Raw genomic sequence first — 13,242 nt, forward strand, 5'->3', positions numbered from 1 at the left:
GTGTGTGTGTGTGTGTGTGTGTGTGTGTGTGTGTGTGTGTAAGTTAGAGGACAAAGTGTAAGAAGTGGTTCTCTTCCAACATGTGCATTCCAGGGTTTGAACTCAAGCTGTCAGGCTTGGCAGCAAGCACTTTACCCCCTGAGCCATCTCATCTACCCCAACTATACATTTGATTGTGGCTGAAATGTTAACATTCATGCTGCCTCTCTCTCACCGTAATTTTTTTGTTTTCGTTTTTGAGAAATGGTCTCACGAGGTAGACCAGGCTGGCCTTGAACTCACAGATCTGCCTGCCTCTGCCTCCCAAGTGCTGGGGTTAAAGGCCTCTCTGATGCCAGCTGCTGTCCTACTGCTCTTCCTCACCATTCTGAACAACAAAGCAGAAGTCAGCCACAGACAACAGGGTCATCCCACACACTTTGGTGGTACCAGGGATCGAACCTGGGGCCTCACATGCTGGGCACGTGCTCTACCTCCAAGGTCCATTCACAGCCCTAGCCACGATGCATCATCACACACAGGCCCCCAAGCTTCATGCAGACATGGTCATGGGGGTGTTATGGCTGGTAGTGGATCACATGGCGTGCGTGGGTCAGGCAACAGATACAACTCTGGAAAACCCAAGCCCATCGCTGGCGGAAACCACATCCCCTTCTCTCCCTTTTCGTTTTCTCATTCGCTCCCAGAGCCAGGACCTGGCTTGTGCTCTCCAAAGGGAAGTGGTCAACTGTCTTAAGTGGAAACACAGAAGACATGTGAACTGTTGGAGGCAGCCTCCTCCTCTTCCTGCTGGGGAAAAGGGGAGAGAGCTCAAGTAGAGACATCCTCCCAAGGACTGGGCTTACATCTAACCTAATGAGCATCAAGAGCGGGGAGCACAGGGCCGCTACAGAGAGCTGCTGAGCCAGTGGCTGGCTCTCAAGCTAGGAAGAAAAGTGAAGGACAGGGCGGCAGGGTAGGGCAGTGACTTTAGTAGAGAACAAATCAGCAACGTCTAATCACACAGTTCTAAAGCTTAACTGTGGCCTCCTCTCATAGCAATGTTCTTCTCCCAGTGCACCTTCAAATGCGAATATTAACTATAAGCATGAGGAGCCCCAGCACTTGGGAAGCAGAGGCAAGTGATCTCTGTGTGTTCAAAGTCAGCCTGGTCTACATAGTGAGTTCCAGGACCTTCAGGGCTACATAGAGAGATCCTGTCGCAAGAAAACAAAAGCAAATGAAAGAATGAAAATCCAATTAATAGCTACTCTTTTGTTTTTTGTTTTGTTTTTCGAGATAGGGTTTTTCTGTATTGCTTTGGAGCCTGTCCTGGAACCAGGCTGGCTTCAGACTCACAGAGATCTGCCTGCCTCTGCCTCCGAGTGCTGGCTCCACCTGGCTATCATAGCCACTCTTAACTACTACGACTTTGAAGTCATATTAAGATACTTGCCTGTTATGATTTTTATGATTGTTGTTGTTTTGAGACAGGGTTTCTCCGTGTAGCTCTGGCTGTCCTGATCTTGCTCTGTAGATCAGGCTGGCCTCAAACTCAGAGATCTGCTTGGCCCTGCCACCCACGTGCTGGAACTAAAGACATGCACCTCCACTGCCTGGCTCTGTTGTGATTTTTAAATGTCACAGTGGTGGTATTGGTGTTGCCACAAGTTAATAGGAATAAAGATGCATTTCCCTGTCCTGTGGACATGGGGTGTTCTGTCTTACTGATTGGTGCCTCGCCTCTCCCGCCAGCTACAGTGAGAGTCCTATAGGGAATGAAGTCATCCTATTGCCTTTCACTGAGTACCTAAAAAGGACCGGGCATCTGTCTGCTGTGTCTGTGGGATTTCCCAGCCAAGGAATCACAAGATAACAACTTCTCTCTTTTTAATCCTCAACCTTCCTTGTTTCTTGCCTTGCTGCTTTGACTGGGATCTTTTACAGTGCTTAATAGCAACATCGACCACAGATGTTCAACACCCCGTTACTAATTTATACAGTGTTCTAGTTTCATCTGTTTCTGTCACAAATACCCTGCCCCAAACCTCACGATTGCTGTCACAGTTCACTATAGTGGGCATCACAGCAGGATTTTAAAGCCTCACGTCCACAGTCAAGAGTAGACAGAGAATAACTTGTGACTCCTGCTTGCTTCATTGCTCTCTGATAGCTTTCTCCTCTCCTGCACAGCCCAGGGCCCATGTGGAGGGAATGATACCACCCACAATGGGCTGAGTCTTCCCACGTCTGTTAACAATTAAGAATTCTCTACAGACAATCCTGTTGAGACTTTCTTTCCAGGTGATTTTTAGGTGGGGACAAGTTGAGATGTAAAAGATAGCAGGGACAGCAGGGAGTCAGCCAGAACCCGAGGGTGAGTAGCTGAAGCCACCTGTTGGTACTGGTTGTAACTCCCAGCAGGTGATGTCAGACTACAACCTGAGGATGGGGGTGGGGGCTAGCCCACAACCTACAAGTGTTTACAATGAAGCAAAAGTTAATGGCCCGCTTAATTAGGCTGGGTTAGATAAGCCTTTTAGGGGTCTCTCACACACAGGAGCCATGAAGGGCTGGAGCTCTGCAGAGGCTGATGGCTTCCATTTGGGGCTGAAATGGGTCCGAGTAAGCAGAGCAAGCATGCTAGGAAACCCACTCCTTCCTTGAACCACACACACACACACACACACACACACACACACACACACACACACTCACATCTCTGTGACACCCCGAGTTTACCCGGGCCCCAGCCCAGACAGTATGGGTGCGGCCGTTCCTCCCCCAGCTACATTTTTCTGGCCTGACTTTTCTTGGGACCATCTCCATAACATTTTCTCTTTAACCTGCTCTTCTATCAATTGTTTCCGTGAAGCCAGCTAGAGAGTGCACCTCCTCCAATAAGCACTGAGGCCTTGGAGGAGAGAGGTGATCCTTGGGGAGGCTCACGGGTCAGGGGAGCGTGCAGTCACCTAGGAGGAGGCAAGGAGCCTTGCAGAAGCGACCCAGCCCTGTGCATACTTTGGTCTTTGTCATTGGAGAGCCTGCTTCAGAGCTGGGGACTCTCTGTGTGGGAGCGCATAGGTGCCTCCATAGGCCCCGCGAGTGAGTTTGTAGCAAGTTAGAGCAGCTGTGGAAACTCGCGCCACACCACACCCCCAAGGCCACGGGACCGCCCCTGGGCTCTGAGAGCAGGGGTGTGCTTCAGTGTGCCCTGGACCGAGAACTGAGCTGAGCAGTTTGCAGTCAGGTAATGAGAGGGCGCTCAGGGAGGGCGGGCCCCTCTTCTGTCCAGCCTCAGGCTGCGGGTGACCTGCCCTGCACGCAGCTGCTGCGGGGCGGCGGACAGGCCTGAGGGCCCGGGCGGAGGAAGGAAGCCCTGGCCACTCCCTCCATCCCAGTGATTCTGCGTGTCTGCTCTTAGGCAGGACCTTTGTCCGTTCTGACTGGGACTTAGCTGGGGGGTTTGGGGGTAACCAGGCCAGGCCTGGCGGGCGCTGTGGGGTTGGCTGAGTCCCGGTGCTGCTTCGTGGACTGTGACTGGCTCACCCCGATATCCTCCCGAGGGAATGGGGCACTGACAAGCGCCTCCTCTCCTAGTGGGTGTTACCAAGATCCACCACCCTAGCTCTGACACACCCATCACTGTGTGACCCTGTGACCGGTGGAGGAGGTAACAGTGTCCCCCTCCTACAGGTGGAGAGAGCCAGCAAAGGAGGCACAGCCAGCTCAGCCAGCACTGCCAGCAGGTGGGTGCGAAACCCTAAACCCTGTCCCCATCGCAGAGCCCCACAGCCACTCGGGGAGATAGCAGGAGCTAAGGGGGTAGGGCTGGCGCTTGCACCTCAGGAGGAGGCCCCAAGGAGCCAGCCTACTGGTGCATTCTAGCAGGAGGAGTCCCAATTTAATAGCACCTTTTGGAAACAATTTAATTCCCCCATCTGTTGGGCTCAGGGGCACCAAGGAAGAAGAATGGTGGGTGAGCTAGGACTGGGGTATACTGAGGGCAGCACACCCTCCCCCTGCTCCTCCCCAACCCTCTACCTAGCACCCATACCCACTGGGTGCAGGGCTCTCCATGCCATAGCTGTGAGTCCCCCATGGCATTCTGAGCGGTGCCTGCCTCCCAGGACTGCTGGGATAGCTGGGGGAGTCTTAGCACCCTCATCTAGCACAGGGTCACTTGGGAGCTGTCCTCCTCAACCCCTCGCCTTGACCCCCTGAAAGTACTTCTGCATCCTGGTTACTTCATTTCAGGTTGGCGGGGACTCTCCAAGGTTTACAGTGTTTCCTGACTGCTCACCGGCAGCTTGAGGGTTCTTGAGTAAGGCGGAGGCTGGGGACATCAACTTCTGTCTCCAGGACTCGCCTGGCAGAAAGACTGGTCAGGGCAGGCAGGGTTTGAAAATCTCTAGCTAAGACTTACCCAATTCCAGAGCTTCCTTTGGCCCACAACCCTCCCTTGGCCATGGGTTAGCAAAAAGGAAGACGCCCAGAATGTTTGTGTCCTCAGACTTCCTTTCCCAGCCACTCCAGCTGGAGTCTCTGTGTCCCTTGCTAACTCCCACCCCATCTAGACCAGCCACAAGTCTGACGGCTGTGATGCCCAAGTCCAGACCTTTACTCCTTGGTCCTCCCCATCATGTCCCTGCTGTGACTCTTGTCCCCACAACTCCTCGGCATTTCTCACAAGCTGGGAGTCCTGGTAGATCCCCACTCCACACCCTTCCTACCATTTATCTGAATTCTCGTCCCCTGTTCTGCTTCTCTGGCTCTGTCTTACCCCCACCCCACCCCACCCCCTCTGTCCTCTTAAGTTCTTGCTATCAAAGGACCTTCCTCTTAATTGGGACTCTGGTCCCCACAATCTTGAAATTCAGAAAGCCCCTGTGTCACTTCCTCAGGAGCCTGGCCACCTGAAAGAGCCGGGCTTCTCATCTTGTGCCTTTCTGCTCTCTCCCAGGGAGTGTGGCTCGGCACTGTGTGTTGCCATCTCCAGGCTCTGAGTGCCTAGCACGGAGGAAAGGCACATAGGGCTCCATGTCTTTGCAAGCACGGAGCGGCTTCACACTTATCAGTTCTGGTTGCTCAATGGCCTGCTTTCTCCACCTCTGCCCAGACCCTGGCGTGCCCTTCCGCCCGGCTTGCTTGCATGGCTTTCAGCTAATCCCATGCAGGTTTTGGGGGTTGGTCACACCATCCGCTGTGCTATAACACTGCTGCCTGTAGATTTGCTGGCAGTCCTTTGGGGTAGTTTCTGAAACAAAGTGGCCAGGTCTAGGATGTAGCATTCTGGAAGGTGCTGGTCGGCAGGCGGGGTTTAAACCAGATGCCACACTACACTGGTCCCTGTTACTTGATGTCTGCCTAGGTCATGTCTGTCCAGCCATGGTGAGGTTTCTCCAAAGCCACTCAGGCATTGGGTTTTACCATTTATATTTGTTTGGGCTAGTTTACTGTGGAAGACATGGAAGTTTGAAACCCTCTGTCAGGGCTCTGGAGAGATGGCCCAGGGGTGAAGAGGTTGTCTTCTAGAGGTCCTGAGTTCAGGCCTCAGCAACCACATGGTGGCTTAAAACCATCTATAATAGGATCTGATACTCTCTTCTGGGATGCAGGCATACATACATGCAAAACACTCATCCATAAAATATAAATAAATAAAATTTAAAAAAGAAAAAAGAAACCCTTTGTCTTCAGCTGGTGAACCCCCTGTCCTTCTGTATCTGAGTTAGTTTTGTTTCTGCTTTGAAAACAAAGGGAATATCAAGGGCCCTTTAATTCCTCCTTTTGCCTACATGGAGGTTGTTTTTTGTTTTTCGAGACGGGGTTTCTCTGTGTAGCCCTGACTGTCCTGGAACTTGCTCTGTAGACCAGGTTGGCTTCAAACTCACAGAGATCTGCCTGCCTCTGCCTCCCGAGTGCTGGGATTAAAGGGGCATGCCACCATGCCCAGCTTTGTTTGTTTAACTACATTGTGTGTGTGTGTGCACGCACATGTATGTGCATACGTGCGTGCACACATGCACACATGTGCGCCACATGAGGAAGTCAGAGGACACCTTGGTGGAGCTGGTTTTCTCCTTCCACTATGTGAGTTCTGGAGATCAAACTCAGGTTGTCAGGCTTGACAGCAAGGACCTCCACCACTAAACCATCTCCCTGGCCCTTTACCTATAGTCGTGTTGGGACAAGTAGCTGAACTCCACTGTCACGAAAGTCCTTGATAGTCACTTGGGCTGGAGGGCACAAGAAGGAAAGAGACAGGGCTCAAGGGGGAGTGAGTTTTTGGAGGGGTTAAGTGTTTGAATATGTTTCTCAAACTGATGGCATTTTGCTTTTGTAACTAGAAAGATAAGTCAGAGGGTGCTGAGGTGACCGCTGAGTTGGTGAAGTGCTTGGCACACCGGCATGAGGACCTGAGTTCGACCCTGGTTCTTACATAAAAAGATGTACTGTGATGCTACATGCTAGAATCCCAGTTCTGAGAGGCAGAGACCAGGAGACCTGTGCGCATGCGTTAGCAGCCAGTCTCGCTGAATTGCTTAGCCTGGATCACGTTTGGGAATGTGTTCAAATGCACACAATGAACGGTGTGTAGAGTTACCAGTGGGGCTCTGGGATGGGAAGGGGTGGGAAACATCCACGTTATCACCAGCAGCCTCACTGCATTCCCACAGTGGGATACCGGGTGTCACAGTGAGCAGCTCCATCTAGAGCAAACTGCCAGTGTGGTCCCCCGGGACTGTGAGTGTCCTCGGTTTGTAGCAGGGACTATATATACATTTGGTGGTTAAAAAAAAAGTCCCACCTATTATCTCATAGTTCTGTGGTTCACAAGCCTAAAAGCAGTCTCCATGCTCCAAAGGGAGAGGCCTCCAAGCCTTCCTTCCAGAGGCGGCGGGTGGTCTGAGGGTCCTTGCCAGTTTTTAAAGGTGCATGCGCTAGTCTCTCCATTCTGGCAGCCGCCTGGCATCTTCAGGGTTCTCTCTGCTGACAACGCCATCAAGCCATCACTCTCACACCCCTGCTGCTTAGACAGACCCTCCTGATGACAGCATGTCCACCAGGGCAGTCTCCTGTCAAACAATCTTTGCACACACATAAAGTGATGAGCTCCTGGGTTCCAGGGGAAAGGGCCTGGGTGCCCTGGGGGGGCTGTTAATCTACCTCCTCCACCCTAAAAGGAAATAAGTCCGGTTCTGTGAGAGGAACATGTCACTCACACTTGTGTTAGAAGAAAGTGAAGGAGTATGCACACCCCTTTCCATGTGAAGAAAGAGAACACCCCAGAAGGCCACCGAGATGCTGGTCAGAGTGGATGCTTCTGGGAAGGAGGCACAGGGTAGAGGCTGACTCACCAGCACACATCTCTCTGTACTGTTTAAAGTTTGACTATATGCCTCTGACACCAGTGTTAAAAATAATTTTGAAAAATGACGCATAGTCATTCCAGAACCAAAGAAAAAGAAAAGAGATAGCAATGCCCCAAATTTTCCTTTAAAAGGCAGGCCAGGACCTGGAAAGATGGCTTAGGGGTCGAGTGCATGCTACTCTTGTAGAAGACCCGAGATCATTTCCCAAAGCTCATTTCCCAGCACGCATACTGAGCGGCTGGCAACCACGTGAAACTCCAGCTTCTGCGGAACTTCTGTCTGGCCTGTGAGGGCACTTGTGTTCACATGTGCAGTCCTTCACACCACACACACACACACACACACACAGACTCACTCACTTCTAAAAATAAATCTTAGAAAATTATTTGTTGGGGTGGTGGTGCACACCTTTAATTCTGTGTAGGAAGGCAGAGGCAGGGGGGGATCTCTGTGAGTTTGAGGCCAGCCTGGTCTACAGAGCAAGTTCCTGGCCAGCCAGAGCTACATGTTACAAGCTTGTCTCAGAATTTCTTTTCAAAATGTGTGTGCGTGTGTGTGTGTGTGTGTGTGTGTGTATGTATGTATGTATGTGTACTATATCACATGTGTGGAGACCAGGGGGCATCCTGTGGGAGTCTGTTCTCTCCTTCCACCCTATGGTGAAAGGTTCTAGAGATTGAACTCAGGTTGTCAGATATGGGGAGCAAGTACTTTTACCATCTCACAGACTCCAATTTCCTTTTTTTGTTTTGTTTTGAGACAGGATTTCTCTGTGTAGCCCTGTCTGTCCTGGAACTCACTCTGTAGACCAGGCTGGCCTCAAACTCACAAAGATTCACGGGCCTCTGCCACCAGAGTGCTGGGATTAAAGGTGTGTGCCACCATGCCCAGTCTGATTTTCCTTTTTAATGTTGAGACAGGTCCTCACGATGCAGTCCAGGAGCTCATAATCCTTCCTGAGCCTTCTAAGTGCCAGGTTACAGGTACACCAGCATGCCAGGCTCAGCATACCCTGCTGAATCTAGCTGTCTTCCGCTAGTGTGTTTCCAGGGACCATCAACATTGTAACAACTGTTAGCGGTCCATTGATGGATCACCGTTGTTTTCACTTGTTGGCCACAGTGAGGACTGTTTGCTTCTCACAGTTACCCAAAGGTGGATAGATGCTCAATCGTGTGTTCATTAAGACTTTCTTTGACTATCTTTCCAGACTGTACCCTTCCAACACATTTTGTGACCTTATTTTCAGACGCTGTTCACACTGATCTGTGAGGACAGATCGAGAAGCGCACACTCAGTGACAGCAGGGTGACGTGTCAGCCACCAGTTCTCTCACTGTTAGATCCTGAGACGACGGGAAAAATGACTTCCCAGGACCAAAAGGTAAGTCATGTCTGGAGGCTCCACCGTGAATGCTGTGAGGGGAGAACCCTGTTTCTTGCATGTCAGAGAGGAACCCCATTGTAAGGTGGTGTGCCATGCCTCCAGTCCTGAAGGAGAAACTACAGCCGGGTTTCACAGAACCCAGCAGCAGGGGAGGCAGGGTCCGCCATGCAAACCCCTGATTTGTTTAAGAACCACAATGTCAGAGCCTGGCTGGGTGTATGGTGGGGGGGAGGGGCACAAACCTGCAATCGTGGGAGGGTCAGGGTCAAGAGTTCAAGGTCATCCTCGGCTACATAGTGAGTTTGAGACCAACCAGAACCCGCTCACGCAGCAAAGCAAGGGTTCCTGGATGGTCTCAGATTTGGTAAAATTGCTGGGTTCTTCGGGAAGATTCTTGACTGACACCAAGGCAGGGGTCCGCTACCTACGGATAGTAGGATGAAGTTGTCTTCAGTCTTTGGTTACTGTGAGACGGGTGACATGGTAGGGGTTATGGCAACGCTGGCCCAGGGTTGGTTTGCTTGTGTGGTTTTGACTAGTGACCCTGAGCATTGGTATAGGTAGAGGTGTGTCCCCAGAGGAAGAAGCCACAGTTGAAGCTAAGATGGAGGTCCAGGTGGGTCTAGGGATGAGAATGAAGCTACAGCTGCAGGGAGAAATTGCAAGGTGCTGAAGGCTGGTCACCAGCCTGTATCAGGGTGTGGGGCCAGCAGGGGAAGTAGACATACACAGAACCCAGCTAGGACACACCTTGGGGAACTGGAGCCAGGTGGGGCATGCTGTCACCACAGAGGAGCTGTCTCCATGGGTGACCAGCTGGCTAGGTCCCCTTGTGGCAGACAGCATGCTCCTGCCACGGCTGAGCCTGGCCTGATACACCATGCTATGGAATATGCTTGCATGAAGAGTTTGCCCTTATGGCCTTGAACTTGTCCAGAAAGCCTAGATGTTTCTTTTTAAATTATGCTTACTTATCTATTCATATCTTTGTGTGTCTCTGTGTATGTTCTCGTGTGTACCGTACCGTGGTGTGTTTATGGCTGCCCAAGGACAACTTGTGGGAGTCCATTCTCTCTTTCCATCACGTGAGTCCCAGGGATCAAACTCAGGTCGTCAGGCTTGGGGGCAGGGACTTTACCTGCTGCACCATGTTGCTGGCCCCTGGCCTCCTAGAATTTGAGGACACAAGCAGGGGGTGGGCGGTGAGTGTGCGTCACTTCACAGACCAGATTGGCAGTGGCCTGTTCTGCAGAGATGGGCTTGGCCACCTATCCAGACACTGACTTCCTGAGAGTCCTTTCTCCTTTTTCCTTTCCCTGCTCCTCAGTTTCCCATTCTGGGAAACGGGAGCAAATAACATTAGCCCACAGAGGTGCAGTGGTCTTAGCAGAGTACCCGGGGACGGCTGCCACTTACGTCGAAGGCTGCTGACTCTATGATGGGACAAGCAGGGGTCGTGGTCCATCTGCTGGCCTTATTCCACAGTTCAGATGAATGCACGTTCCAGGCCCATCTTTGGGACTTGGAAGTCAGGTGTGTGGAGCTTGCGGTCGGGTACCCCATTGGCTCACTTCCTCTGGAGGAGCTGAGCTTGCCTGTGGCGCTGAGCCTCGCTGCACTTAGAGTATGCTCACGAGCTGAGTGTGTGTGGTGTTTCAGGTGATACTGGGGTGTGGCTCAGTCATGGCAGCTTGTCTGCTATTATAAGGCCCTGGGTTCCATCCAGCACTGTAGGAATGTTTCCTGGTCACTCCAGCATGCAGCTGGCCCTCTCTGTGGAATTGTCAGTGGCACTGGGGGACACAAGCCTTGAGAGCTCCCTTCCCTGTCAGGAAACTCTACTCAGGTAAAGCCAGATCCTTGACCATGACATAGAGAAGAATTTCAGCACGAGCCAGACTGAAAGAAAGGTAGTGAGTTTATTATATATTTAGACAGACAGACGGACAGACAGACATACAGAAGGACAGACACAGCCTCAAGGCGTGGGCTTCAGCTTATGGGAGATAGATGCCCTCAGGTACAACTGCATATTTAACAAGTGGGGTGTGCTGGTGTTGGTGACGCACGCCTTTAATCCCAGCACTCGGGAGGCAGAGGCAGGCAGGTCTCTGTGAGTTTGAGGCCAGCCTGGTCTACAGAGCGAGTTCCAGGACAGGCTCCAAACCATTACAGAGAAACCCTGTCTCGAAAAACAAAACAAACAAAAGTGGGGTGTGCCCTTTAGGTTGAGGGATTCAAGCAGGCGCTAATACAGGAGGCTGGAAGACACATATGTCCCTGCCCTAAGTGAGGACAATTTACTTGTCCTTCGCATTCATGGTCGAGGTTTCTTCAGGCAACACACATTGTCCCTGTGGGTCAAGTTTTTCTCAGGAAGTTAGAGACACAGCCTGGATGACAGAATGGCTTCTTTCCCTTCGCCTGCCCCTTGGTGTACCTTGGCCCATTCCCGAAGGGAGCAGCAGGGGCCAGAGGCTTTTCCTCTGTGGACTCCATGGCTGCAGCATCACCCCCACATCGGTCCCCAGGTGACAGCACACAGCTTCTAGGTGGAGAACTTACCCTTCTTCTGCTTTTGTGAAGCATCCAGGGTGGCTGCTGTCAGAGGCTTTGTGTCCGGCTCCCTTTCCCTGAACACCACGTCATCGTCTCTGTCCCCTAGGGGAAGGAGCAAGACACTCCCCGTGCTTGTTTGGACAGGGCACCCATCAGCCCTTTGAAACAGAATGGAGAGGTGAACGGTAGGAGGGATCCCACCTAGGGTAATATGTTAGGGTGTGCCAGGGGCGAGGCACGACAAGACAATCTGTCCCAGGCCACATTCTTAGTGGGCTATGTAGGAGGCCAGGTGACTCCACTGGGCAGCTGTCTCTCCCTAGCTGTGTGACTTTTAGCAAGTCTCTTGGCCTCTCTCTTCTTGGTTTTGGCATCCATAAATGAGGCCAATTTGGACCCATGTGGAAAGGATGTGCAATTGTGTAGCTCTCCCGCGAGTTAATGGCTGCTGTAGGGTTGGGGAGGATGCGTCCCATTCTTGTGCGAAAGTCATTGCCCCATACAGCCTCCAAGCACATCCCTGACCCTCCAGGTGAACGTGAGGTGAGTGAGGAGCCGCTCTAGACAGACCTGGGTCGCTAGTCCCCCCTACCTGAGCCACTCAGCCGCAGAGGGGTTGTTTTTGCAAACCTCAAACTTCCTCCCCACCCTCGAGAAGGAAAGACTTCAACGCCTATTTACAGACTTCCCTGATTTTATAAATAGGCATTCCTCAGAACACCGAGCCTGGGTGGGGGTGGGGCAGGTGGGCTCACTGCGCCCTGCCTGTCACTGGGAGACACTGTGGCTGGTGTGTTTTCATTGCACTGTCCCTGACTTTGGAGCCTGGGGTCCTGGCAGGCGTGGAAGGTACGGTGTGAGCAGGAAACTGTGTGACCTGCGCCCCGGGGTATGGGGTGTTCAGTCAGGCGCAAGGGTGACAGAGGAGGTCGGTGCAGGAGTGTGTGATGGGGGCAGGCTGGCCAGCACCTCTGAGCTGGGACACTTGGAAGGGACCTGAAAGAGAAAAGAAAAGCTAGAAGACTGCATGAGAGAGCTCACATATCCCAGGCCAGGGGAAGTCACTGGAGCAAAGGCCCTGAGGCCAGACAAACCTGCCAGGTACAAAGGCTGAATGGAGGCAGTATGGCTAAGCAGGGAGGCAGATGAGACCAGATATGTGAGCAGAGCTGCAGCAGGAGGAAACGAAGACGTTCTCAGCAAAGGACTATGACAAGGGTCCCCAACACCATCTCGTGTCCAGTGCCTTGTTGGCAAGGCTGCCAGCCATATACCCCAGGTTAAGCCAGCCAAGAGGAGAGCATTGGGCCGAGACCACAGGAAGCTGGCCACATGCAACAGACTCCCCACCCTGGGTTTACATAGGACACACTGTTTCCTCCAGCAATGAGCTGTGACAGGACACAAGGTGTTCAGGACCAGAGAAGCCAGTTAGACACCAGACCACACCCACAGGGGTTTTAGTTTTACGAGACAGGCTCTTGCCTTGAACTTTTCAATCCCCCTGCCTCAGCCTTTGCAGTTCAAGAATATCAGGTATGCACCAGCAGGCTCGGTCCTTTGAGAAGTGTGGTTCTTTGGGGACCCCCCTGGGGCAGTCACAAGAACAGCAGGAGATCTATGTAAAGGAGACAGCTCTCTATAGGAGGGAGGGGCGGAGCGGTGGGATGCCACATCCCTTAGGGGAGCCCGAGTTCTGAGATGCCAGGAGATGGACAGGCAGGCAGGCTGTTTGAGGATAGCAACTGCCAGCCACCTAAGCTCTCTCTGTTCTGGAGAGATGGAAACAGGTTCTGGAGCCCTCTGGCTACAGGTGGGAAAATGGGGGTGCAGCTGGGAAGATGGCTTTTTAGCAAGGAAAGCATCTGCTGTGCAAGCATGAAGATCTGAGTTCGAATCCCCAGAAACCAGCAAAAATGCTGGGTGGGTCCAATGGATGTAA

At 52.2% G+C, this 13,242-nt stretch overlaps 1 protein-coding gene across 2 annotated transcripts in view; it reads left to right on the top strand.

Annotated features, from left to right (window-relative positions):
* The first annotated feature begins 3,151 nt into the window (after positions 1 to 3,151).
* Positions 3,152 to 13,242, top strand: part of Hvcn1 (hydrogen voltage gated channel 1) — a 31,995-nt gene continuing 21,904 nt past the window's right edge. Inside the window, exons 1-3 of one of the 2 annotated variants that reach the window (XM_051176594.1) lie at positions 3,152 to 3,229; positions 3,580 to 3,728; positions 8,605 to 8,738. In XM_051176594.1, coding sequence (XP_051032551.1) covers positions 8,718 to 8,738 — 21 coding nt within the window. In that variant the 5' untranslated portion in view covers positions 3,152 to 3,229; positions 3,580 to 3,728; positions 8,605 to 8,717. The remainder of the gene's footprint in view (positions 3,230 to 3,579; positions 3,729 to 8,604; positions 8,739 to 13,242) is intronic. The other variant, XM_051176595.1, reaches the window with a different exon arrangement.

This window comes from Phodopus roborovskii, unplaced genomic scaffold (assembly GCF_943737965.1).
Source record: "Phodopus roborovskii unplaced genomic scaffold, PHOROB, whole genome shotgun sequence".
NCBI classification, from domain to species: Eukaryota; Metazoa; Chordata; class Mammalia; order Rodentia; family Cricetidae; genus Phodopus; species Phodopus roborovskii.